At 36.8% G+C, this 27,015-nt stretch overlaps 1 protein-coding gene across 2 annotated transcripts in view; it reads left to right on the plus strand.

The window, feature by feature from the left end:
• The window catches only part of PPP4R4 (protein phosphatase 4 regulatory subunit 4), a 74,514-nt gene that overhangs the window by 831 nt on the left and 46,668 nt on the right, over window positions 1–27,015 (plus strand). For both annotated transcript variants that reach the window (XM_027890284.1, XM_027890285.1), the window contains exons 2-3: window positions 428–501; window positions 24,799–24,901. In XM_027890284.1, coding sequence (XP_027746085.1) covers window positions 428–501; window positions 24,799–24,901 — 177 coding nt within the window. The remainder of the gene's footprint in view (window positions 1–427; window positions 502–24,798; window positions 24,902–27,015) is intronic.

A 27,015-nucleotide genomic window follows, 5' to 3' on the forward strand; every position in this document is an offset into this window, starting at 1 on the left:
TTTTTTGTTTGTTTGGTTGGTTGGTTTTTAATGACACCAGGATGCTAAACATTGTTTTCAGTCATTTTTGGAATAAACAGGCTTGAATATTATAGAGCAGGGACTTAAGATTTCCAGTATAAGAATATTAAGCTGGGAAAAAAATAGACTAACTTAGGTCTTTAGATTAATTTATATGTGATTTGCTTTTACGTTAGTAGTGATAATGCTTGACATGGAACTGTACAGCTCTAACATTGCATCTTTTCCTGGTGGAAGATTTACTTGATTGAATTTGAAATGTTGACTAGAGATTTCATGAATAAATTCAAGTTGCTCATAAAACTGTCCCTGGATACGTGGGGAGGCAGGGCTTGTTTTAAGAAGCTCAAAAATGGTGAAATAATAAAGCATTGGAAACTCATAATCTCTATTTCACACTTGACAGACACCAGAAGAAATAGAAAGATTGACAGTTGATGAAGAACTCAGTGATATTGAAAGGGCTGTTTATCTACTCAGGTACTTCCTAAAATATTGCTCTGAAACATTGCTGACCATCATGTTTGCATAAAACTTTTTTTTTTTTCTTTCTGTCTTTCAGTAGTTTTTTTAACCTTCCACTATGTTAAACATATGGGCATAATAAAAGTATGTACTGGAATTGAAAAAAGCCACCCTGGAATAAGGTGTATGTGTATAAACATTGCTGACTTTTTAATATGGCCCTCACCAACGCAGAGTTGTACTTAATCATCTTTTTCCCTGCAGTTAATTTAGCAAGATGCTGTGAATGTTAACATTAAAAACACCAATCATTCAGGGAGTTCATATTCCCTCTAAGTGAATATTCACTCATGGGCAGTTAACACAGGCTGAAAGCAGAGCTGTTCTAGCCTCCTGTATATGTTTGGACTTTCAGATCAGAAAATTTGAGATTAGTTTTATAGTTCTTAGGAATTACTGTAGAAGATACTGTCTTAATACTTCTCTCTGTTCTGGTTTTTAATTTTACCTCCTTCTTATTGAAAGTATTGATTTGCAGCTACTGGAATAACTTAAATTTTGGTAGTTTAAAATACAGATCTTTCAGTCATCTTTAAAAGTACAAATGTTCTGAGGGATTTTGAGTTGAATATGCATTTTTAAACAATACCTAGTAATTGAAGAACCAGCTGCAGCTCTCTCTCAGTTTGCTTAGTCTGCTGTATTAAGTGCTTTTCTTGTCTATGCCAGCGCTCAATGTTTAGAGTTTTGCGGTGCATGGCATTATTTTTAGGTAAGTGTTTTTGTCCACTGATACTACTTTTGATATTGAGCTTTGTTTATTTTTTTAATGCTGAAATTTACTAAATAGAGGATTTTAAAACGTGCTGTACTATTAGTTCCTGTAATCAAAGCAGTCTGTTGACTCTAGGGAAATAAGGAGAAAACAGTTTGTATGTGGTGCATATCATTGAAAGGATGCATATCAATTTTGGTTTTTACCTCACAACAATCAGTATAGCTGACTTCTTTTTCTTTCCCTGTGTGGCAGCAAATTTCTGTGTGCTTTTCCCAATTAAAGATCATGTTTCCAGCAATCTGTGTTAACTACATCATTGCCTTGTTAAATGGTAAATGTTCCACTTCGTATCTTTCCTCTTACCGATTGCTTTTCAACCTGGCCTTGACCTTCTCCTGACATCTTTATCTGCTTTCTCTCTACTTGGGCTGCTGTTCTGGAGACATAACATTCTTTTTCTTTTGATGAAGCTTTCCTTTTTGCCTCTTCATTGTTCTTATTGCTGAAAGGTAGCTTCAACTCTGCTAGATAGACTTTTTGTAAGGCAAACTTGCTGTCCAGGTATGTTAATACAATAATCCAATGGAAGCTTTTGCTGTTCAGTAGTAAATTGCCTTTCAGGTACTTAGTGGAGTAAAAACAAGCAGTTGAAAAGCTGCCTGTAACACATAGAGTATCTTTTACATAATATACAAAGGTATGTACTTTTGGCTTTTCAGGAATTTTCTAATTTGTTGGAATAGAATATCCCTGCCTATTGCTGTTTGACAATAATATCAGTCTGGTCTTTTTGTGCCTTATTTTCTTGTGCAGATGCATTATTTGCTGGCCTTCAGGTTGTACCTTATGTGAGATGCTCCTTGATATTATCCAAAAAGCCACTGCCTTTTCTGAAAATCCACCTATCAAAATAGCCTTGATGAGATTGAAGGGAATTGTTAATGATGGCTGTGTTATACCCCATTTGAAAAGGATATCTCCATATACGTTAAAAATATTCAAGAACAATGTTAGAAAGTAAACCTTTAAATACCTACAAATAATATCAAAATGCTACTTGTGTCACAGTGCCATTTATATTGACACTTACTTGTGGAAGCCTAATCTGTAAATTGAGTCAGAATCACAGAATATTCTAAGCTGGAAGGGACCCACAAGAACCATCCAGTCCAGCTCTAAAGTGAATGGCCCACACTGAGATCAAACCCACAACCTTGGTGTTATTAGCACCATGCTCTAACTAACTGAGCTGAAGATGTTAAATTTACTGAGAATATCTTTACTGTTGTTTGTACAGTGCATTAGAGCTAATACTGAGTGAAACCTTTGTATGCTACAGCAAAACTAGTGTTTACTGATGTTTTTCTGTTGAAGTTCAGATAGAATCCACACATTTTAATGGCTTTCATTCTGAATGAAAAACCCCAACCACTTTCTTCTCTTTTCATATGCTTCCCTTGAAAAGCTGCCCCCAGCTTCTTCCCACCCCTGAGCTTGATACTCTGGTTTACTTATATACTGAGTTGATCTATGTTTACTAGGTACTTGTTTTTTTTTCTAGAGTTCTGCTTCCGAAGTCTTACTGTTGTAGTCTGAAAATGGGTTGGAGAGAATAGTTTTCCTTTTTCCTAGTGACTGATTCTTCCTTTGTTGTGTATATGAGCAGGCAGAGATTTCCCAGCTCTCACTGTTTCATCAGTCATTCTTCTTTTTTGACTTCTTGTGTTCTTCACTTCTCATTTGCCAGTAATACCATGGAATCTCTGGCATGGTCTTTTACTTCTTGATATTGCAAAGGCAATTGTTTTACTCATCTCGTATTTATTTGTAACCATTTAATGATTATTTTTTGTTTCCACAGTGTCTTGTCTGTGTCTAGACATGATGTATGACCACCAATTTTGTAAATTTCTGTTCAGTGTCTTCTCTTAAATATGGCATAATTATATACCTCTGAATGTTTCTAGCTCCTGCTAAGTATCTGGACACAATAATCCTTTCATTTTAAGTTTGTTTTAATTTTAATTGTTTTTTATTTTTACCTATCATGTTTGTTACCTGTCAGTTTGCTTTCACATTCTAAAGTGATAATAATAATAATTTTGATAATCCTAATAAATTTCTCTCTCTTCAATTACTCTATTTAGTGGATGACTCTGCTTTCAGTCTTCCCTTTTCTGCTAGTACTATTTTTCAAATAACTATGTAATGAGGTAGATTGGTAAGATGATCTAGCCAAGGCTGATTGTTTCTAGTGACATTAATTTTCAGGTAAATCAACTCCTTGATTTGCTGCATCATGTGGCTATAGAAACAAGCAAAAGGAGAGGACGTAGTAGCTCTCCTGGTGGCTAAAGTCACTTTAATGTGACATAGGTGTGAGTGAACTTCTGCTTTAGATCACTGATGCCCTGAGTACTCAGTTTTAATTAGGTAACATTCTGCAGTTAGACTGAGCAAATCCTAATTTAATAAAAATGTGGTAACAAATTGGACTGTCATCTGTTTTAATCTCAATTAACCTTGATTCTTGTTGAGGAACCGGGCTTCCTTAGTCTTAATTGTCAGAGATATTTATGAACTTCCCATTGAAATCAGATGGATTTAGGTACCTAAAGAGAGAGAGGTGTCTGAGTGTCTATGTTTTAGAGCTTCAGCCCTTGTGTTTGGTGGTTTCTGGAGGGTCTAACAGGAATCACCAAAGAGTTGTATTCTGCTGGTGTTTTGCACTCTGATGGCCCAACAGAAGAACAAGGACAACAGAATAACTGTTTATCTCAGCCATGTCAATGTCAAGATTGATGGCTTATCATAAAACTTTCAGCAGATTAAGACAAGATGCCAGATCACACTGACACAATTGAATTCTACCTCAGGACTTCGTGACTTCTACCAGGACAGTGGCAATACACAACTCAGGGACAGTAATTTTTACTTCTGCTTTATTTCTTTTGGCTGTTTAATTTCCATATTTTCTGATGTTTAATTCATGTTATTAGTTACATTAATTTGTCTGATTGTAGCTCATCCTTTTAGGGTATACGGCCAAAGTTTTGTATTCTTTGCGTGATGTGAATCTGGTTTTGGATACAAGGATGCTTACTGGTGTGTGCACTGCAGTGTGGCTTGTTTTCTGAGGACTTTCCTGATAGATTTCCCTAGGGCTTTTACATTGTTGTGTTGTGTTATTTTGTATTCAGTTACTTTTTTTTATTATTTTTTTTTTATTTGTGCCTGCTTAGTGTTAAAGCTTCTAGACCTTGACTTTTCTGTCATACTCAAAATAACAGGGTAATAATGAGTTATCAAGGTGGAAGATTGAATTATTCAGCCTTTTGGGAACATAGTGTACTTTGGGTTTGGCGAGATCCTATCTATTGGTGTAGAAAACAGTCCCTATCCAAAACAGTTTTTGAAGACACAATAGATACTCTATCTAGACTGAAAAGTATTCAATGCCCCTAAACTTAGCACAACTTAAAAAAAACCCAACAACAATAAAAAAGTTGTACTTTATTACAACCATTCTTGATTAGCAGAGTCTTCTCAAATTCTAAACATCATTTAATATCCTACGTAGTTAATTGTGAATGTCAAAACCACTACTGTTTAAAAATTTAGGGTTTTTATTTTTTGTCTAGTTTTTAGTCATCATGTTACTTTTGGAAAATTTCTCTTAAGGCGAAGGCAACTCACCTTTGGTTTTAAATGAAAGCTTTCATTTAAATGTGACTTCAGGAGCTGATTGTCTACGTTGTGTACGGGTTTTTTTGGTATTATATAATCATGAAAACTGGATACTCTATTCTGATTATATGGCTGCTGGTCCTGATGCATACATGATATCCTGGAAGATCCAGCTATAATGCTAAGCATATTGGAAAATAATTCTTCCATCTATACTACCAAGCTGTAAATATTAACTCAAAAAATACTTCTTCAATCTTCTTTTCTCCATCTTTTATTTTGTAAATTGCAACCCAAATTTTATAGAAGTTAAATTCTGATTCACTTAGTTGGACAAACTATTTGCTTGACATCGACTGTGTTATGCAAATAAGTCAATATATATGAAATTGATTCTTTCACCTTAAAGTGAAAGATGTACCCGTAGACTCCTGAAGTGTTGCCAAGTCACATACTTCTATTTAAATTTAGATTTGTGCAAATACTTCTGTTAATCATATTTGCTGAGTTGAAACTGCAGCTGAGGAACCAGCTGTGAATATACTGAGCAGAGTTAATATCGTGCTTTGAGAACCCCCCCCCCAAAAAAAAAAAAAAAAAAGAAAAGGAGAGGGGAGAGAAAAATCTACATTTCAGTTTTCTTTCTCAGGCCCCAGTCAGTACCAGTCCTCTCCCTTTTCTAGTAATTGTGCTCAGTTTGTCCTTGTGCCTGCACAGCACATTGGGGGATTTATCTGAGACAAACCCTGAAAGTGATGGTTAGTTTTAAAACAGATAGACTGTGTGATCCAGAACTTTGTGCACTTCAAGACAGACCAGTGCCAGCACAAAGGAATTGGATAGCAGCATGGGAACAATGCTCATGAGTGGATGAAATGTCTTTGAGACTTAGCACTTAGTTTGGCTGGCTTATGGTATTTATGAAGGTAAGGTTTCCTGGTGTCTAGTTTCACAGTCAAACTTAATGAAGCTCTTCCTGTACTAGAGAGGAACTCTCCTCTCCTTTCCTTATGTGACTGCACAATCCTTATAAGTTTCGTGTACCAGCACTAGTGCTGTTGCAGCCACAGTCTTGGTCAAATTAGAGAATTGATGCTAATTCTAACATTTTTCAGATGCTTACTTCCAACAAAATGTGGAATAAAATACAAGCAACTGCTCATGGTACTGTAAGAGGGAGCATGAGCAGAGAAGTCACAGCTGATAACTGTCAATAGCAATCCAGATTTAGTTCTGGTTATTCTAATTTTGAATGCATACTTTGAATTTGTGAAGTCCTGGTTGAAATGACCAGAGAATATGAAGTATCAGCTGTAGTGTATTTAATGAGCTCTTTGACATGAAGTGGACTTTAAGAACCATTAAAGTTGGATGAGACCTCCAAGATTATTGAGTCTAGCCTTTGAGTGAACACTACCATGTCAACTAAAGCCTAGCACTAAGTGCTACATCCAGTTGTTTTTTAAACACTTCTAGGGATGGCGACTCCACCACTTCCCTGGGTAGCCCTAACTATCCTTTAACTGAAGAAATTCTTCCTGATGTCCAGTCTGAACCTCTCCTGGCACAGCTTGAGGCCTTTGCCTCTTGTCTTGTTGCTGGTTTCCTGGGAGAAGAGGCCAACCTCCACCTGGCTACAACCTCCTTTCTTGTAGAGAGTGATAAGGTCCCCACTGAGTGCCCTTTTCTCCAGGCTTAACACCCCCAGTTCCTTCAGCCGCTCCTCGCAAGACTTGTGCTCCAGACCCTTCACTAGCCTGGTTGCCCTTTTATGGACATGCTCCAGCACCTTTCTTGTAGTGAGGGGCCCAGAACTGGACACAGGATTTGAGGTGTGGCCTCACCAGTACCGAGTAGATGGGGAGGATCACTGCTCTGGTCCTGCTAGCTGATATAGGCCAGGATGCCGTTGGTCTTCCTGGCCAATTGGGCATACTGCTGGCTCATGTTCAGCTGCTGTCATGAGCACCCCCATGTCCTTTTCCGCCAAGCAACTTTCTAGCCACTTGGCCCCAAGCCTGTAGTGCTTCCTGGAGCTGTTGTGACCCCGGTGCAGGACCTGGCACTTCAGCTTCTTGAACCTAATACAATTGGCCTCAGCCCATCAATCCAGTCTGTTGAGGTCCCTCTGCAGAGCCTTCCTACTCTTCAGTAGATCAACACTCTCAACCTACCTGGTGGTATCTGCAAGCTGACTGAGGGTGCACTTAATCCCATCATCCAGAGCGTTGATAAAGATATTAAACAGGACTGTCTCCTGAGCCTGGGGAACTCCACTTGTGATTGAGTGTAGCACCATTGATGACCACTTTCTGGGCCTGGCCATCCAGCCAGTTTTTAACCCAGTGAAGAGTGCACCTGTCCAAGCCATGAGCTGTCAGTTTCTCCAGGAGAATAATGTGGGAAACAGTGTCAAAGGCTTTGTTGAAGTCTAGGTAGACAACATCCACAGTCTACAACACTATTAAATGGTTCACCTGGTCATAAAAGGAGATCAGGTTCTGGAAGTCTGTCTGATAGCTGTAATGTGTGAGTTCAGTAGCTCTTCCTTATGCATTATCAAATTCTTTGCTGGAGATGTCAATTACGCTTCAGAGCATCTTTGTGCATGACATAATAAGGAGAAACTAGGTAGCTGTGTGGATGTGTTTTTTGATATTAAACACAGTTGGGAAATCTGTGGGTTTTCTTCTAAAAATTGTTCAGTTGCCCTGGGAAAACCTTTTCATCCTCTCCTAGAAATGTTCTACATAGGAATATCCAGCTAAATATTTCCTTTGTTTCTTTCGTTCTACACAACTGATCATATACAGAAATAGCATGTTGCTCAGCGGGAGACTGACTTTCTTTTGGTTTTGTTTAGATGAGCACTGGCATTTAATAAATGACAGCTGCATGGTTCATTTTGAGATGGCATATAATTAATATGTAAGTATAATAATTCTCCTTTATATCACCTTCCCTAGAAAATTACAAGTATCCATAAGAACATTTTATACTTATAAGGAGCTTTTATCCTCATGATTGCTCAGTATTACTAATTTATGCTTTTATCGTTTGCCTGATTTGGCAAGAGATGATAGTATTGCACTAGTTTATGTCAGGACCTGGAAATGCACCCAGTGGAAACTCCATGAAGATGTAGCTGGGAAAATGTAATATTTTGTGTTAGAACGCATCAAAGGTACAGACTTCTCAAAGAGTTGGTCAAGTTGTCCATTTATGGCAAGTCTGAGTACACTTGCACACTATGATGCCCTGTAAAATAATGACTGTTGTATGCAAATGACTGAAGCAGTCTAGCAGCTTTTCATAAAATCATAGAATGGTTTGTGTTAGAAGGGATCAAAGATCATTTTGTTCCAGACCCTCTGCCATGGGCAGGCATACCTTCTGCTAGACCAATTTGCTCAAGGCCCCATCTAGCCTGACCGTGAACACTTCTGGGGATGGGGCATCGACAGCTTCTCTGGGCACCCCGTTCCAGTGCCTCAGCATCCTCACAGTAAAGAATTTTGTCTTAATGTCCAATCTAAACCTACTCTTTTTCAGTTTGAAGCCATTTCCCCTTGCACTACTTGCCCTTGTGAAAACATCCCACTTCAGCTTTCCCGTAGGACCCCTTCAGGTACTGGAAGGCTGCTATAAGCCATCCCTGGAGCCTTCTCTTCTCCAGGCTGACCAATCCCAATTCTCTCAACCTTTCCTCACAGGAGAGGTGCTCCATCCCTTTAACTGTCTTTGTGGCCCTTGTCTGTTCTTGCTGCAGCAAGTTAATGTTGTTCTCTGTGGAGAAGCCCAGAGCTGGATGCAGTACCCCATCTGAGGTCTTACCAGAGTGGAGTAGAGGAGCAAAGTCACCTCGACCACCCTGCTTTTGAATCAGCCCAGGTTATGCTTGACTTTCTGGGCTGTGAGCACACATTGATGTCCAGCCTCTCTTCCACCAGCACCCCCAAGTCCTTCTCAGCAGAGCTGCTCTTCATCTGTTCATCCCCCAGTCTGTATTGATACCAGGGGTAGCCCTGACCCAGGTACAGTGCCTTACACTTGGTCTTGTTAAATCCTGTGAGGTTCCAGCAGCACTCAGCTTGGTGTCATCAGGAAGTTTGCTGAGGGTGCCCTGGATCCCTTTGTCTGTGTCATTAATGCAGATACTAAATAACACTCGTGCCAGTATTGGTCCCAGACCTCTGAGGGACACCACTCATCACCTGAGCCAATCACCTCTGGATGCAACCATCCAAACAATTTCTTATCCACCGAACATGTTTTTCTTGCAAAGTCATTCTTGATGTTTTGAGAACTACTTTGTTGTAGGCATGGGAATTCCTTCACATGTCGAGGTGTGATGCTTCCATGGCCTTGAACTCGGACTCCATTTGTTGCTGACATGAAGAAACAGCAGCATTTAGTACTGGTCCAGCTGCTCTTTCCCTAAAAGCAGTATAATAGCATGTCCCAAAAATTAGAGGTCTCTGAGACTCTTCAGAAGAATGATTCTGAGTGCTGATACTCCACATACTTTTGCATTGAGGGCTATTTAAATATTCTTCTGAATCTCCACAAGGCAGAGCAGATAACACTCCATTATCACAGAACCATGGAATATACCAAGTTGGAAGGGACACACAAGGATCATCGAGTCCAGCTCCTAGCTCTGCACCCATTCCTAGGAGTCACACCATATGCCCAAGAGTATTATCCAAATGCTTCTTGAACTCTGTCCGGCTTGGTGCTGTGACCACTTCCCTGGGGAGCCTGTTCCAGTGCCCAGCCACCCTCTGGGCAAAGAACCTATTTCTAATATCCAACCTAAACCTCCCCTGACACAACTTCAGGCCATTCCCTTGGGTCCTGTCACTGATCACCACAGAGAAGAGATCAGTGCCTGCCCTGCCTCTTCCTCTCTTGAAGAAATTGTAGACTGCAATGAGGTCTCCCCTCAGTCTCCTCCAGGCTGAACAGACCAAGTGACCTCAGCCACTCCTCACACAGTTTCCCCTCAAGGCCCTTTACCATTCTCATTGCCCTCCTTTGGACACTCTCTAATGGCTTACTATCTTTCTTACATTGTGGTGACCAAAACTGCACACAATATTCAAGGTGAGGCTGCCCCAGTGCAGAGCAGAGCGGGACAATCCCCTCCCGTGACCACCTGGTGATGCTTTGCCTGATGCCTCCAGGACAGGGTTGGCCCTCCTGGCTGCCAGGGCACTGCTGACTCATGTTCAACTTGCCATCAACCAGGACCCCCCAGGTCCCTTTCCATGGCTCTACTTTCCAGCATCTCATTCCCCAGTCTGTACAAACATCCAGGGTTGCCCCATCCCAGGTGCAGAATTTCGTGTTTCACTAGTTGAACTTCCAATGTTTGATGATTGCCCAGTCCTGTAATTTGTGAAGGTCTCCCTGCAGGGCCTCCCTGCCTTTGAGGGAGTCATAGAATCATAGAATTAACTGGGTTGGAAGAGACCTCCGAGATCATTGAGTCCAACCCTTGATCCAACCCCACTGTGATTGCTAGATCATGGCATTCAGTGCCACATCCAGCCTCATCTTAAAAACCTCCAGGAGTCAACAGCTCCTCCCAGTTTTGTCTCATTTGCAAACTTAGTGTCCCTTTCAGTCCTGTGTTGAAGTAATGTATGAGGTTGAAGAGCACAGGGCCTAAGATGGAGCCTTGTGGAACCCCACTAGTGACAGGTCACCAGTCTGATGTTTCCACATTCACTGTTACTCTCTGTGCTCGACTTGTGAGCCAATTGCTCACCCATCACATGGTGTGTTTATCCAACCATGTGCTGTATCAGTTCATATTGCATCACTTTGTAATCTTTATGTGAAGATGTTTTACTGAGGTGAAATTCTGATCATAATTAAAGGACTTCAGGAACTAGGACTGCAGGCTTGGGCTTATATCTGTGCCTCAGAAGATATGCTATGACAAAATAATTTGGCATGAGACAAGAAATAGCTTTGTTGAGATTTAAAATTAATCCTGTTCTCTGGGGTAAACTTGTAGAACTATTTAGCTATTTTTAGAGTTAACTTGAGTAATATTAGTATTTCTGTCCTTTTTCTACCAGCTGATACTCTAAATGCCAACACTGAGTTACCCTGGATTTTGTGAAGCCTTGGAATCCAAAGCTTTATGTCACAGGAAAAAAAAAAACAGGATTATTTAATAAATTAAACAAAGTTTTACAATGGGGAAAGAGATTGGGAATGTAGACAGTTCTGCAGACTAAGCAACTCAAGGAGGTTTCTATTATTCATTGAGAAATTCTCCAGCTTTGTTAGGGGCACCTTATTTGATCTTTTATGGGCAATTTTTCTGTAAGAGGAGTTCTCTTTAGCTCTTGAAGACAAACTGAAAAAGAAATTGAAGTTTCTGTAGTAAGGATTTCTATTGATATGGTCTGGCAAAAGCTGTATTACAGCTAAAGAACCAACTGTTTAAATTCTGCACAATTATAGGCCACTGTACCTAGAAAAGAAGGTCACTTAAGATTCCAAAACTGAGACCAGAAGCAGCATCTCTAGCCAAAGGCAGTTATGTCCTCAGGGAATGATTTTTAAAGATAGACCACTGAAACGTAAGTGCAGTGCCAGGGATTGTATGTAATTGAGTTGTTCTTGACACCCACCCTTTGAGAATGAACATGTCACTGGCATTCTTACATCTTGATTCTCCTCTCCTTCCCCTCTTCCCTCCCATGTATATTTATACCTGCCATGTATATGTATACCTTCCTGGATCAGGTTGTGTATGGGCCTTTCCAGCCTAAACAGTAACAGTATCCTTTGCAGACTCTGAAAATAAGGATTCTTGAACTCTTGTGCCTCAATCTCTTAAAACTAGTTTTACATGGCTATCACATTCACTGCAGTTTTTGAAGTCGCTCCTCTCTGAATAGCCTTGCTGCTCTCATGGAGACGCTTTTTGACAAGATGGAACCTTTCCCATTGAATGCTAATTCCCTATAGCCTATCAGATGAACACAGAATACAGAAAAAAAAAAACATCTTTCTGCTTTACGAGTAGTAATTAAACAGAATGAGGTAAGAGACAAGACCCAGTTGGAAACTTCTGTTAGATTTCCTGGATACATCTGTCTGAGACATGCTTTACTGCCTCTGCCTGATACTTTTACAAAATCAGGAAAATGTACCATATGTTTCATACACATATGATTGTTTCAATGAACTCTTGATGATGCAGGTATTCTTATTTAAATTCTTCAGTTTAGCTTCTATTGCATTGAAATAAAAGTTTCTCTTTGCAAAACATTACCCTACAAGGGGTTAATGTTAAGGAATAAAAATACCAGGCTGTGGATATATGTCTGCAACAGTTGTTTTAGCAGCAATTTCTTTATTCCATATTATGTGATTGTGGGTTCTGAGAATTTGTACAACTCTCATGTGCAGATTAGCTGAGTCATTCCTTGTCAGTTGTATCAATTCAGAGCAGGACCAAGGGGAATTGCAATGCTTTATTGAACTCATTAACTATTGTTGGAAATGTCTTGCCCATCTACCCCTTACATGCTAATAGAATTTAGGTACCTACCCCTTTCTAACAGGCTGCAGATAGACAGTACTTCTTAGTCATTGCTTAATTCCGAAATTACAATTGCTTTGTTTACAGAAACATGCTACGGTGTGATTTTAGCCCCAGTGTTTCTCTGTAATGGCTACTTTCATGTTCTTCCACTGTTCTTACATTTACTATAGCATAGACAGCCAGATTCAGGCAGTGTATAAGCAGGGGTAGATGAACTGTCATGAAGAGAATTTCATCATTTTGAGTGTGTATGAATCCAAGTTGAGTATAGTAACTAGAGGTTTGTTTTATTGACTTAATCTGCTTAGAGTAACCAGGAAGGTGTTTGTAGGACTTCAAACATTTTTTTTGAACTTACATTTTTTTTAAGATTATATAAATCAAGATGACCAGAGTAAGTCAGAAAAATATATAGTGATGAACGAAGACTGAAGCCTCAAAGAGCAAAGTCTTCCATGCTTTCTAATGGAATGAAAACTTAATTTATGCATTCTTCTTGTCCTTATCTGTTTTTCAATAATTGTCTAGTTCAAGAGAATACTTCTGGCTTTGCAAATGGATCGATACAGACATTTTTTCCTAAGGCATTTTTTTCATGGGTTTTTAAAGTTAAATCTATTTGATTTTTTTCTTTCCCCAGTTTATCTTAAATCAGAATGATATAATTTGTTAGTATTTCTTTAAAATGGCAGTGCCCTGTAACTTTGAATAAAATTACAGAAGTTTCCACATGGTTTTCTGTGACAGTCCAGGAGTGTGAGGAATGGTATAAATTAAAGATCTTGGAGACCTTGTGTTTTTTTTTGCTTATGGGAATAGCTTTGTGTCCAAATCATTAATTATGGCTCAGAGATCATTGCAACAGTAAGAAGTCCACATTTCTTGAACAGTGAATTTGGGTAGGTATCAATTACCTTCTCCCCATCCCCCTCACCTGCACCCCTGTGACTGTTGTTGAACAACAAAGAACATTAAGCAGTGGAGCTACCAGTTTATGCTATGATTAAATAAAAGTTATTCAAAGCTACTTGTATAACTCCAAAACATTTCTCTTTAGCAGGAAAGGTGGATTCAAGGTGGATTGAAGCATTTGATAATGCAATTCATATTAACAGAGCTGCACAGGAGAAGCAATGTTGCACTCAGTAATACCATTGCATTTTACTTGCTGTGGTTTATGTTTACAAAATGGGATAATTTACTGTTTGCCTGTGCTGCATGAGAAGGGCAGCTGACCAGCTTTTTTCAAAGTAGTATATATTCTTCTTTTCTTTTCTCCTCCCTAGTGAAATTGCTTGGTAACTTCTGTTACCAAGAGTATATTGAAAGGACTGGACTAGGGACAGGAAGAAAATGCTTTAAACATTGTAACTGTGTTTGTGTTGTAAATAGAAATTGATTGTATTGTCTCTGACAGAATAAACATATGTAAAACAGAAATGTGAAAGGTGTCTGCTTTAATATGCTTATTTACATGGTAATATTATTTACATTGTTGGGTAGGCTTGGAGATAAAAATGCTGTCTTTAAAGGGAGAAACATAAAAGGTGCCATTTTCACTGCTGAAATTGTAACTGAGCTTTTTGAGGGGGAGGATTTATGTCCATATTAAATAGAAAAACATGAGTCACTGCCTCATTGCTGCTTGCACCAAAATTCCTCTGTTATAAACAGTTAATCTCTTTTATGTAATTTCATTTCAAAGCTCAGGATTAGGATACCTACTTCTCTGCCATTTTGGAAGCTAGAAGTTAGATTATAGTCTTCAGGGAGAGATTCAAGTTTATTTTTGGTTTTTGCAACTGCATCAGCTGCTAACCATTAAATCAATGGAGAAAAGAATGACTATCTAAAATGAACATGCTTCTTTACTACAGGTTTTAACCCAGGAGTATGTCTATTTCTTTTTATTGTTATCACCATGTAAAAACAGTGGTAGGTGTATTTTAAGGGTTACTTGTTACTTTTGAACCTTGCATGCTTGTTGTATTATACACAAAGAAAGTACTTGCACCATGAGTTTGTAATAAATTATTAGGTGCAGACTGGCATGGAAAAATCAACTCTAAGGGCAGATAAATACACTTGTGCTTTAATTACTTAAACATCCCCCCTAGTGAAAATGATTTTTGAGAGAGTATATAAATCAATAAAATTAATATCCAGATCTATCTTACATATTTATTGCCAATTATGAAGGTATTAATAAATATTTTTCAAGTGTCTCATCTTAATTCCTGATTAAATGAAGAAAGTGTTTTTGGTCTTTGTAAATAAACAATTGGAATGTGGTGGCTTTTGGATCTACTGTGTGTAATACCCCACACCTGAAAGACCCAGGAGTTGAAAAAGATTCAAAGTAGATTTTAGTACTTAATACATCATTTGAGATGTTCATGACTCACTTTACCTGCCTTTTGTTTTTTTAATTCTTTTGTTCCCACTTCTGAAGTCCACCATAAAAAAGACTCATTTTTCCCCCAATGCTATTTCTTCCCTTCCATCTTATTTTCCTTTTATTTGCCCTCATCCTGGTGACAGAGGGTTTGCCTTAAGTTCATGATCTTCAAGGCACTACACAGTGGATACCAGTTGAGATGGTTTGTATGACATCTGTGAAGACTGTTGACCTATGGTACTTGTACAGAACTTTGGAGTTCTTTATGCACTAGAGTAACGTTGGTATCTTGAACCCTGTGTGCTGTGTTTAAGGTGAATTCTGCCAGTAGACATCCACTTGCATGAATATCTCATCATATACCTAATAAAAGTATTGTTCATGAAAATAATATGTTGTGTTAATATTCCGCCATGGGTTTATACTAAAAATTTGCTGTCTCACACCTTTCAGTTAATTCTGTTCTTCTTTAGTTACAAACCATAGGGAGGAGGAGGGGGAAATGATGTGCAAACGGTATTGCATCAGTTGCCTTTTACTGTAATTTTCCTTTTTTCATGCAACTTTTTCTTCCCCAGAACAATATTGATATTAACATAGTAAATAGATAAGCTAGATATTCTGGTGGTTAACACTGAGTATATGCTCTGAAGGATCTATGTGTGAGCACATTTGACATGCATTCAAAGGAAAGAGATATTCTTTTCTTCCAGAGATGATTCTGTACTAATTATAGTAAATGTGGGTGGAATTACTGGTAAATGCTTTTATTTATTCTTTCCATTGAAGAATGTCAAACTCTTTTTAGGATAATTGTACCATTAGAAGTAAGTTAAAATATGAGTATGTGAGGAAAAAATAGTCTAACAAAAGACTATTTAAGATGATTGTAGTGATTTTGAAGGTAGGGAACCTTATTAGGATTATAATTACTTAAACATAATTGAGTATTGTCATGGTTTAACCCCAACCAGCAACCAAGCCCTACACAGCATCTTGTTCATTTCCCCACCAGTGGGATCTGGGAGACAATAGGAAGGGTAAAAGCAGAAAACTTGTGGGCTGAGATAAAGATGGTTTAATAAGGAAAGCAAAAACCTCAAACACAAGCCAAATAAAACAGGGAATTAATTCAGAGCTTCCTATGGGCAGACAGGTGTTCAGACATCTCCAGAACAGGGCCTCATCATGAGTAATGGTTGTTTGGCAAGACAAACACTATCACTCCAAACGTGCCCTCCTTCCTTCTTTTTGCTCCCACATTATATACTGAACATGATGCTATATGGTCTGGAATATCCCTTTGGTCAGTTTTGGTCAGCTGTCCTGGCTGTGTCTCCTCCCAACCTCCCATGCACTCCCAACTGCCTCGCCAGCGTGGCAGTACAAGAAGCAGAAAAGGCCTTGGCTCTGTGTAAGCCCTGCTCAGCAATAACAAAAATATCTCTGTATTATCAGCTCTGTATTCAGCACAAATCCCAAGCACAGCCCCATACTAGCCACTGTGAAGAAAATTAACTCTACCTAGCCAAAACAAGCAGGCAGTCTGGAGGATTCTGATGGTATGCTTGTAATGATTTTAACAGGAATGCACATACAGATTGATTATCTGTATATATAATGCTTATTTTTATCTACTGTTTAAAATTATTCTGCCAGAGAGATGGAAATTTGAAAGACTTGTGTCATCAATTTTTTTATTATGTTAATTGTATTATCTGGTTTGATTGTCTGTCCACTCCAAGCTATATGGGACAAATCTCATGTATTTTTGAGAGACATGACTCCGAGTCTTTCTTCATTTTAATTAAGTAGCTGAATTTCATCCTAATTCCTGAAGTGAACATGAATCAAATAAAGCACTTTTTTGTTTAACAGAACATGAATCAGCAGCAGCTTGGAATTGAAGCAATTTTTTAGTTATTTACATGTTTACTTCAGAAAGCTGCCTTTGATCATTGGTTGCTTCTAATGGATGAGAAAGCAGCACTAGAGTTACCTTTTTGAATTGTAATGCTGATGCATATAACTGCATCAGTCTGAAGATGTCCAATGCTGCTTGAAAATATGAATAGCACTACTATGACTACTACCTGAATAATGAATAGAAGGTGACCCAGCAAGGCTTTTCACTTCTCTAAAAACTAGCTCATATGAGGAGTAAGTTCACAGTTTTGTGTTCATTTTCTGATTATTTTTTTATTTTAAGTCACCAGGCCCGTTGAGTATGACAGCAGTAATTTGATAGAAACTAAATATTAACTGTTTGAAGTAATTCTGAGCCCACAGAGTTCCTTGATTGGGAATAAAACTGCTTCTACAGCTAAAATTTCTTAAGAGTCTCTAAAATTTCAGATATATTTTTCAGTGCTTACAATTTTATTTCTATGTTTTTCAAATTGGAACATATGATTAGCTTACATTATTTGATATGATACCTATCTACTTAAAATATCTAAGATACTTACGTATCTTACATATTACTTTACATTACTCTTACATATTAGGGAAAATGTTGTGATCAAAAGCTTTAAACCCTTGAGTTTAGTCTCTTTACCCTTTTTTACATTTATTTTCTGTGTGGCTTTTCATTCATTCACTGTATCATACACTGTACTTTCATTCTGTACTCAGAGTAATGTCTCTGTGGGTCTTTTATATTTGCATTTTCTTTTGATCCAGTGTGTGTGATTTTGGAAAGGGCTGGCCTTATGGGCTGGCATTTATGAAGTATGTTTTATTTACCATTTCTCTGTGTTTTACTGTTTGATGCAGCAAGTTAGATTTTTTTTGCTATGGAATTTATAACCCTATTCTAAGAATAAAGTTTGATTTTTTTGAAATACAGGTAAAAAATTCTACTTGTACTTTAATTCTTAGAAGGTTATGATTATTTCAGGCTTTAACTGTGGTTTTCAGAGTAAAACAAGCTCTTGCTTATACAGAAAAGTCTTTTTTGTAAAACCAAATGGGTATAGGCAGAAAGACCAGGAACAGCTGCTTTTCTTATCTTTAATGTACTTTTCTTAGTGGTATGCAGAGGAATTCCTAATGGAATTAGTATAGCATAGTTTATTTTAAAATGATTGAGGAGACTCATAGCAAGGGTTGAAGTGAAGGAAAGTGGTAGCTTCTGTTAGAACTGTCAATAAATCTTGAAAAAACAGGCAATTATTTTAGACCTGTGAGTCTTTATACTAAAGGAGAGGTTGAAATACAGCTTTCTTAATCAAGAACCTTTAAATATTTTTGAGAATTTCTTGTCAGCTTCCACAACTATTAGAGTTGCTATGAAAAAAATAAATATGGGATTGATACAAGATGGAATATGTTATGGTCAGAAAAGAGGAGAAGGCATGATAGGAAGACAAACAGAGAGTAATAAAGTGGATCTATAATGTAAGTGTTTATAATGCCCCACACACGTAAGACCCACAAGGTGAAGAAGACTGCAAGTATATTTTACTACCTGTTAGGTCTTTTAAATTTTTCATCTCTCTGATGCCACAGATAGATAACTGTGTGCATGATATACACTTGTAGAAAAAATAAGAGTGAAGAATGAAAAGAGATCCTGTGTCTAAATTAAACTTTAGGAGAAATTTAGGTCAGCAAAAGTAATTTACCCTTTTAGAATTTGGTTAGCATCTGTAATTTTTTTCCCCACTTTCCGTGTAGAAAAACTACAGACCTTGTACTTTTTTCAGAAGACTTCTATCACATAATGCATGCTCTGTAATGACAAATTGTGTTGAAAGTGAAAACTATAAATTCTGGGTCAGTGAATGAGCACTGGCAGGGCAAAAATAATACCAGCTCCTAGCTCATTTTTGCTGTATTGCCTCGGAATGGGAAATGACATTGTCTTGATCTTGGAGTCAAAAGTTGATCTTGATTTTACTTTTCAAAATCAGACTCAAGATAAAAAATTGCCAAGATGAATTCTTCCCAGAGACATATAAAATGCAATATGTTTTATAAGTCCTCTAAGGAAGAGGAAACATTTATCTTTCTAGGAGATTGTTACATTGATATGTTAATGAAAAATGTCTTCCTGTGAGGCACGTTTTATATTCTTGAAACTTTTTTTAAAATTCAAGGGAGAAAAGCTTAATGTTTACTCATAATAATTAGTGTATAAACGCACAGAAACTGATGATATTAGGAAGAATGAAATTACTATGTCATTACATCACATTTGTTTTGGCTCAGGAATAGAAAGGAGTATGTGTATGAATTAGACATTCTTCTTTCTCTCTTTGACAGATGTTCAGCAAGCAAACAGAAATAAGAGACTTCAGTTGACCAAACTGATCCTGGTAAACAGGGTTATTGTGAATACAAAACTACTGTGCAGCTAAATCTGGGAGTTTGATTCTTACTTTATTGCACTAGAAGTTTCATGTTCAGATATATACTAAAATCAGATTAGTTTCTTCTTTTTTTAGTATACAGATCATGTAAACTTTATTCACATGTGCTGTAAAATGACCATGGGCACGTGTATCTTAAGTAGAAGATCAAAATGAGAAATGGGTTTTGAAAATTGGATTTGAATCAGCACAGTCATCTGATCTATCAGATGAGGATAACCGCTCCTGCTGGTTTTGTGTCGTCTGCATACTAACTGAGGGTGCACTGTGTCCCATCATCCAGGTCATTAATGAAAACATTGAACTATTACACCCCAGTAGACCCATGAGGTAAACCATCTGTGGCTGGCTTCCATGCCACTCACCACAACCCATTAGGCTCAATAGTTTATTCAGTTTTCAGTCTACATAATTTTCCATTTTTCTAGCTTGTACTTAATCAATTTGTTTATGGGGGTATAAGAGGAGACAATGTCAAAAGCCTTGCTAAAATAAGTTAACTTCCATCGTCTCAGCCAGTCATCATGTTGTAGAAGGCTGTAAACTTGGCTGATCAGGCACGGTTTCCCCTTCTCAAATCCAGGCTGACTACTCCCAGGCATTTTTTTTTTTTTTTGTCCTCCATATGTTTGTAAATGGTTTCTAGGAGGATTTGCTTCAACCTCAAGGCAGTCCCAAATATCACGTGGACTTCCTTTTATGAAGGTAGAAGAAAAAGGTAAAGTCAAATGCAGGGGCTAGAGGGAGAGGGTTAGTGCTATGCTTGTGCTTGAGGGGTGTTTTAAGGAGTGCCCTTCAATGGGTCTTGCAGTTAGACCAGCTCTGGTACTGCTGGCCAGCAGCGAGCAGCTGGTGTTGCAGAGGCAGTAAGTATGAGGACAGAAGTGTTCAGGCAGGAGAACTTTCCTCCCTGCTTGAGGATTCCCAGCACGGGAAAGTCACTGGGATCTCCTATAGGATGAACTCAGAAGATGAGTCTTGAAGTTTTATATTTAAATGATATTGAGTATGTGGATTTTGCTAGCACAAAAGAGGTTGAGCTAAATTGCTTCTAAGTATAGGGCTCTGTTATGTTCTTCTATAGTTAGCGCTGTTCGTAAAGGAGTAGCACGTTCATTACAGTGAGCTTACTGTGACTGAAAAAAAGATTTAGCATTGATTTTAACTTGTTTATTAGTACAAAATGTCTACATCTGAGCATTTAGCAATAATTCACTATCATTCTGAAGTCTTTAATATTTAAAGAAAATCTATCGTGCGGCTCTTCTGGTAGAAATAGAAGAAAAATCTTCTGCAGTTGGAAAGTTACAGACTGTGTAGGTGTTGAAATGCCTCCTGCTTCACATTCTTAATTGGCAGCAAGCCAGATACTAAGAATTTCTGGTTTAAAGAGAAATGCTTCCCTTTTCTTTACATTTTGATGAATAAAGGCAGCATTTTGTTTGCATTTTTTAGCAGTTAGGATTTCTTCCATCTTGATACAAAATGAATAAAGTTTTCAGTTAAATAGCTCCTCCAAGTTACCTTGAACTTTTGCATGATTACACAAAGGTATGTATTCCTTTCAAATTGTATCATAAGAAGTTGTGGGCCTCATGCCCTCTGTGACCCTTTTCCACTCTGGGTGCTCTGGATTTCTCAGTTCTACTTTAAAGCTTCATTGGAATTAGCATATGATACTAAGAGAAATTTTCCATGAACATGAAAGGCTGCAAAATTCATGGCTTTAAATTAGTTAATAAAATGACTTTGAATAATGCAAAAATATTGCAAGTTGTAAATATATCAGTTATTAATTATTAATTTAAGTTCATTTTCAGTAGTTGACAGAATACTGTCCTTTCACTGAGTTTAAATATTACTGGGAGAAGGTTTTTTATTGAGAGTGCTTATAAATGTTTACCAATTAAGATTACAGGGATGCTGATATTAAAATCAGTCTGAAAATCTAAACTCTTATCCATTCTTGCTGGTTTTGAATGGCATTAAAAAGTGCTTTGGTGTAGCTTTACCCTGTCAAAACTTGTCAACGTTTACAAAAACCAATTAAATATATAGAGGGATGTATATAGTAACTAACCAGAAAATTGGTCCCTAATACTTTTTAAGAAAATCACATCAGCTTAATTTTACATAAGTAGGTAGTCTTAACAGAGGATTAAAACACGGAAAAAGTACTGAAGTATTTTCTGTTGGAATACCCAGTGTATTAAAAACTACAGTGTTGGATTAGCAATTTTGTGTATTCCTAAAGTAAGATAAATACCGAGAGAAAAGATGACCCATATTTCAGAAATACAGGAAATGGACATGGTTTTTACACTTTGTCAAGCCTTTTTCTCTTCCCCTTGAAATGATATATCTGAAATTTGTCTTGTTTGCAGCCAGGATTTTTGATTTATATTTTTGTTACTACACTCTGATATTGTGCATTTCAGTTTAATTTTTTTTCCATCTATGTTAAGCTCCATCCCCGGCTGTAATTTTTGTTTGCTCTTTATTGTTGTAAATGTGTAGGCACAATAAAGTGTCTGCTCTAGGAATGATTTCCAGATTTTGCTCTGTGGATCAGAATGTTGCAGCCTCGATGACAGCAATGTGTGATAACCTCAGTACAGTGTTCACAATTTTCTGCTCACTTGCTACCCATCTTAGAATTTTGGATAAGTCTTCTATCTGCATTCTTATCTGTCTAATACTTAAGATGTATATGATCCAAAAGAAAGAAAAGGCAAAAATACTGGTTCCTTGCATTCATGGTGTGTAGCATTTTTATAGAACAGTTATTACCATTACTAAGTTTGTAGTGGTCCTAAGATTAGTTCGGTTGGTTAGAGCAATATGTTAATGATGCCAAGGTTCCAGATTTGGTCCACATATGGGCCATTCACTGAAGAATTGGACTTCTTGATCCTTGTGGATCCCTTCCAACTCAGAATAATCTGTTGATTATTGATTGCTCTGGGAAGTAGGAATGTTTTATTTTGTCCCAAATTAATTATGTTAGCTGCTGTAATCAGACGAGGTTTTGTAAAGATGTTAATTCGGTTTCAGTTTAGATGTAGGAAAAGGTTTTTCACTGAGAGGGTGGTCAGTCCCTGGAACAAGCTTCTCAGGGTGGAGGAATGGTCATGGCACTCACACAGGTAGTTGTGGCGCCTGTCAGAGTTTGAGGTTCTTGATCAAGTGTTTAGTCATATTATTTACTTTTAGCTGGTCCTTTGAGGTGCAGAGGTCGGATTTGATCCTTACAGGTCCTTTCCAGCATGATATATTCTATGATTCTAATACATCACTATGTGAGAAATCAGTGGAACTACTTGCAGTGGTGAATCTGAGCGTAAACATGAGTGCCTGTAGGACTAAGGCATGTAATGTGTGTCTGTAGGTAGGAGCCAGCATTTACTTACAGCGCAGCTATACGCAGGAGAGCTAGTTTTTGTGTCACGTGATAAAGGGAAACAGGCACTGTAGGGGCACTGTCCATCTCATCTATTTAGGCTGAGAGAGATAGGCTTGCTGTTGGGTCTTATTTCTCTCCACTGGTTATAAAGGATTAGAGACAGACATGCACAATCTAAGATGAAGTTAATTCCATCATGTATGCTTTAGTCACGTACTTTGAGATTACAGACACTTTACGTTATTCTGTACAAAAAAAATAATAATAAAAAAAAATTAAAAAAAAAAAAAAAAAAAAAAAAAAAAAAAAAAAAAAAAAAAAAAAAAAAAAAAAAAAAAAAAAAAAAAAAAAAAAAAAAAAAAAAAAAAAAAAAAAAAAAAAAAAAAAAAAAAAAAAAAAAAAAAAAAAAAAAAAAAAAGACAAAGAGAGACATATCTACCATAGCAAGATTGACTCTTCCTGGAGGGTAAAGGTTTTGTTGGGGCAGAGGTTTTCCTGTGTTAATGCCTATATGCAGAGTGATAGTTTGTAAGTGATGAGTTAGGTAATTACACCTGTACGCAGAATGGAAACCCAAAACATAAGTGAACTGGGGGAAGGTGTGACTCTCCACTTTGCCAGGAGGATTCTGAATTCCTGACATCAAGCCTCTACTAATCTTCCAGAATGTACTGCCTTCTAATGTGGAAAATTATCTTTGCAAGGGTAGTGAAGAATGCTTTCTTTCAAAAATTTTTGCACTTAAGTTGAAGTTAGCTAGATACGATTAAGTTAATATTGATGATACCTAATTGCAGTTTGAAAATATAGAGTGCAAAGAAAAAAAATCTTTCTAGTAATATATTACAGTATTTTGTTTGGGGTATTTTAGTCTCTGTAGATTTTAACCAAAGATTTTACTTTTGTTTCTGTCTTATTATACAAACATATCCTTATTTTTAGAAGCATATTTGCATATATTTAACAAAATAGATCTAAATTGGCCTGCCGAACTGTACCTGTAATTTCATTTGAGCTTCTGAAAGACATGAGTGTTGAGGACAATGTGATGCATTAATGGAATGTGTAAAGACCTTTTCAGCTCTAAATGCTGCAGAAAGGCTTTACACCTTAACTGTTAATTCTCTAATATACTTTCAAGACAGAACAAAACTGGAAGATGGTTGTGCAGCTCTCCTGTTCTGTGACCAATTTATGTATCTAGTCCTTTCCAGAGGTCATATGTTTCACTGAGGAAAAAAAAAAAGGAAAAGGATGTGTTGATGTTTAGTTTTAATTTTAATTTTGTCATCCAGATCCTATCTGTTTCTGATTCTCTTCTAGAAGTTTATCCACTTGAGTTATCTTTGTTTTCATCTCATGCTTTTTCTTCATTGCTACCTACCATTTCCTTCCTATCCTGCTTTTTTTCTTTTTCAATTGTAGGATACCATTGAGAGAGACAGGATGGGGAGAAAGGTGGAAGAGCTGTAATCTAACCAAGTTTTTGCATCCTTTAATCATGATTGTCAGTATGCATCTGATTATACATCTGTTTTCCCTACAAAAAGGAAAAAAATGGTAGATTTCTGTTAAAATGTTGGACATCGTGTATTTTTCATGTATATCTTCTATTTGTCTATTTCTTATGGTTTATCCTTTGTACTGCTACCCTACAAAAACTTACATGAAACCACTGCCTTGATCATCCAGTTTGAAAAAATCTTTCGAAAGTTTAATGTTTTTCTTCAAAGCTAAACTAAAAATTAAAACATTCCCTGTAAGAAATTATATATAACAGCTTTTATGGTTGGTATTTTTTAATGCTGTCTTCTACAACATATTGCATTAAAAAAAAAATTCCTCTTTTTACTTGAATGAAAAGCCTGAGTAGTGTTGGTTTGTTCTTGTTCTTTTTTTTTTTTTTTTTTTTTTTTTTTTTTTTTTTTTTTTTTTTTTTTTTTTTTTTTTTTTTTTTTTTTTTTTTTTTTTTTTTTTTTTTTTTTTTTTTTTTTTTTTTTTTTTTTTTTTTTTTTTTTTTTTTTTTTTTTTTTTTTTAGATGAAAGCTGTGAGTTTGTAATAATGATACAGAGTAATGTATTGTGTGTATTTGTTTTTTTAAGTTCTGGTCAGGATATCCAAGGAACAAGTGTGGTGGCAAATCTTCCGGTCTTGATGCGACAGAATCCTGCTGAAACACTTCGTCGGGTATTACCAAAAATCAGAGTAAGTTTTGTGAAATGAGGTTTGAATGTATCTTTTTCTGCAAGTATAGGTATTTTAACAATGGCAAAAAAAAAATCCCACTTTTATTTCAAACTCACTCTTTAGGAGGGTATGTCCAGTAGGTCTTCCACATTAATTCACTGAATTTATGAAGTATTAACAGGTATTACATTCTAAAAAAGAAAAGGTTACAACTGGAAAAAAACCCTGAAACTAATACTATTTATGTGTTCTAAAGATTTAACAGTATTTTGACAGCTTTTTGAGAATTCTTTTTGAGGAGCATCTAATCATAATGGGTTATTTTGATCTTCTCAGTCTCCTTCCATCCAAACATTAAGATTTTCATGCTGCTGTCCAGAAGAGTATAGTTTGCTTTTAACTGTCTGTGAAATGTCATACACTACCCTACCTACATTTTTAGTTAGTTGAGGTAGATGCATGCTGACCATGTAATGTTATACAGTAATTTTATATACAGATATGTTTATATAAAGGATACTTGGGTTGTTCAACCTGGAGAAGAGAAGGCTCTGGGTAGACCTTATTGTGACCTTTCAGTACTTAAAACAGGCTTATAGGAAAGGTTTAACCTGTTGAGGGTAATGGATATAACTAAAGGGTAGATTCAGACTAGATCTAAGGAAGAGATTTCTTACCATGAGAATGGCAAAACACTGGAACAGGTTGCCCAGAGAAGCTGTGGATGCCACATCCCTGGAAGTGTTCAAGGTCAGACTCTGAGCAGTCTGGTCTGGTGGAAGGTGTCCCTGCTCATTGCTGCGGGGGACTGGACTAGATGACCCTTCCAACCCAAATCATTCTATGATTCTGTGATTTTAAGGAACATATAGATCTCTCATGTATTTCTACTCTACCCTAGATATGAACCCTTGGCTAGAAGAAATGTAAAAGTTCATTTAAGGCATGGTTTAAGGAGCAGCTTCAGCCAAATAAGAGCAAACTGCATCACAAATACTAATGCAAAGCTTAATAACTCTATATGAGGCTGCAGTAGGAATTAAGATTTTGATTACATTAGCCAGACTGTTAGACTGGTTTTCAGTGATTTTAAAGGCTGCCAGTTGGGTGGAAAAATACATTTGTTTTGGCTATCAAAATATCTCATAGTTGGTACACAGCAAATGTCTGAGTTGGTTTTGTTTATTTTTTTCATTGGATTGGTCTTCTACCACTACCATTGGCAGTTTTTATGTGATTAAATCAAAGTTTTGATTTAGAACAGTCTCTAACCTGGTCTTGTGCAATTGATGACTTTGATATAAATGCAGTTCTAATTTATACAAATTGTCAGCTAAAGGAGCATTGTGTTTGTTAGCAGTTATTTCAGTATTTTCAAAGCCTTGAGTTATGTTAGTAATTTTATGGACAGACTCAGTTTCCTTGTTCCCCATGTATTTTTAGAGATACATTTGACACTTTCAGTAGTGTGAGTCAGTCATGATTTTACCAGGACATTTTTTGAATTTAGTGGGGTTTTTTTCCCATATAATTCTAAATCTCTCCCTTTTTAACACAATTTGCCAATAGGAGTGCTATTTTCTTGTTGGAAGCAACTAATGCTTAACAAAAATATTTAGATCACTTGAGACAAGAAGCATTTAACTAGTTACTGGCTCAAGCTAAAAGATTGATAATCTGAAATTCATTGAAATGAAATGTAGAGTTATTTTAAGAGTCTGTGTTGTCCTTTCTATCTCAAGAACGTTAGGGTTGAGAAGAAATTTTCTGTAGTAGCTGCTGTGAGTTTTCTTGCTGTATCTGTATCAAATTCTCATTGCCAGGTATAAGAAAGCATGTATTAGTAAGAAAAGTGAGATGACTGACTCATGTGCTTATGTTATACAGTTTTCTATCTGCTGAGGAGATGTTTACTAAGTAGTGAAGTGGGCCCATGCAAAAATTATACTTGTTTGTTTCACTAAATTGTCATTATGTTTCATTGTCTTCTTTGCTGAAGTTTTCAAAAACTAATTACTGCTTTTGTTGAAGACCTATGTGGATGTGTATCTCTGAGCTTTTTTTTTTTTTTTTTTTTTTTTTTTTTTTTTTTTTTTTTTTTTTTTTTTTTTTTTTTTTTTTTTTTTTTTTTT

Source organism: Empidonax traillii, unplaced genomic scaffold (assembly GCF_003031625.1).
Source record: "Empidonax traillii isolate 1590-97213 ecotype Southwest subspecies unplaced genomic scaffold, ASM303162v1 scaffold283:size781446, whole genome shotgun sequence".
Lineage (NCBI taxonomy): Eukaryota > Metazoa > Chordata > Aves > Passeriformes > Tyrannidae > Empidonax > Empidonax traillii.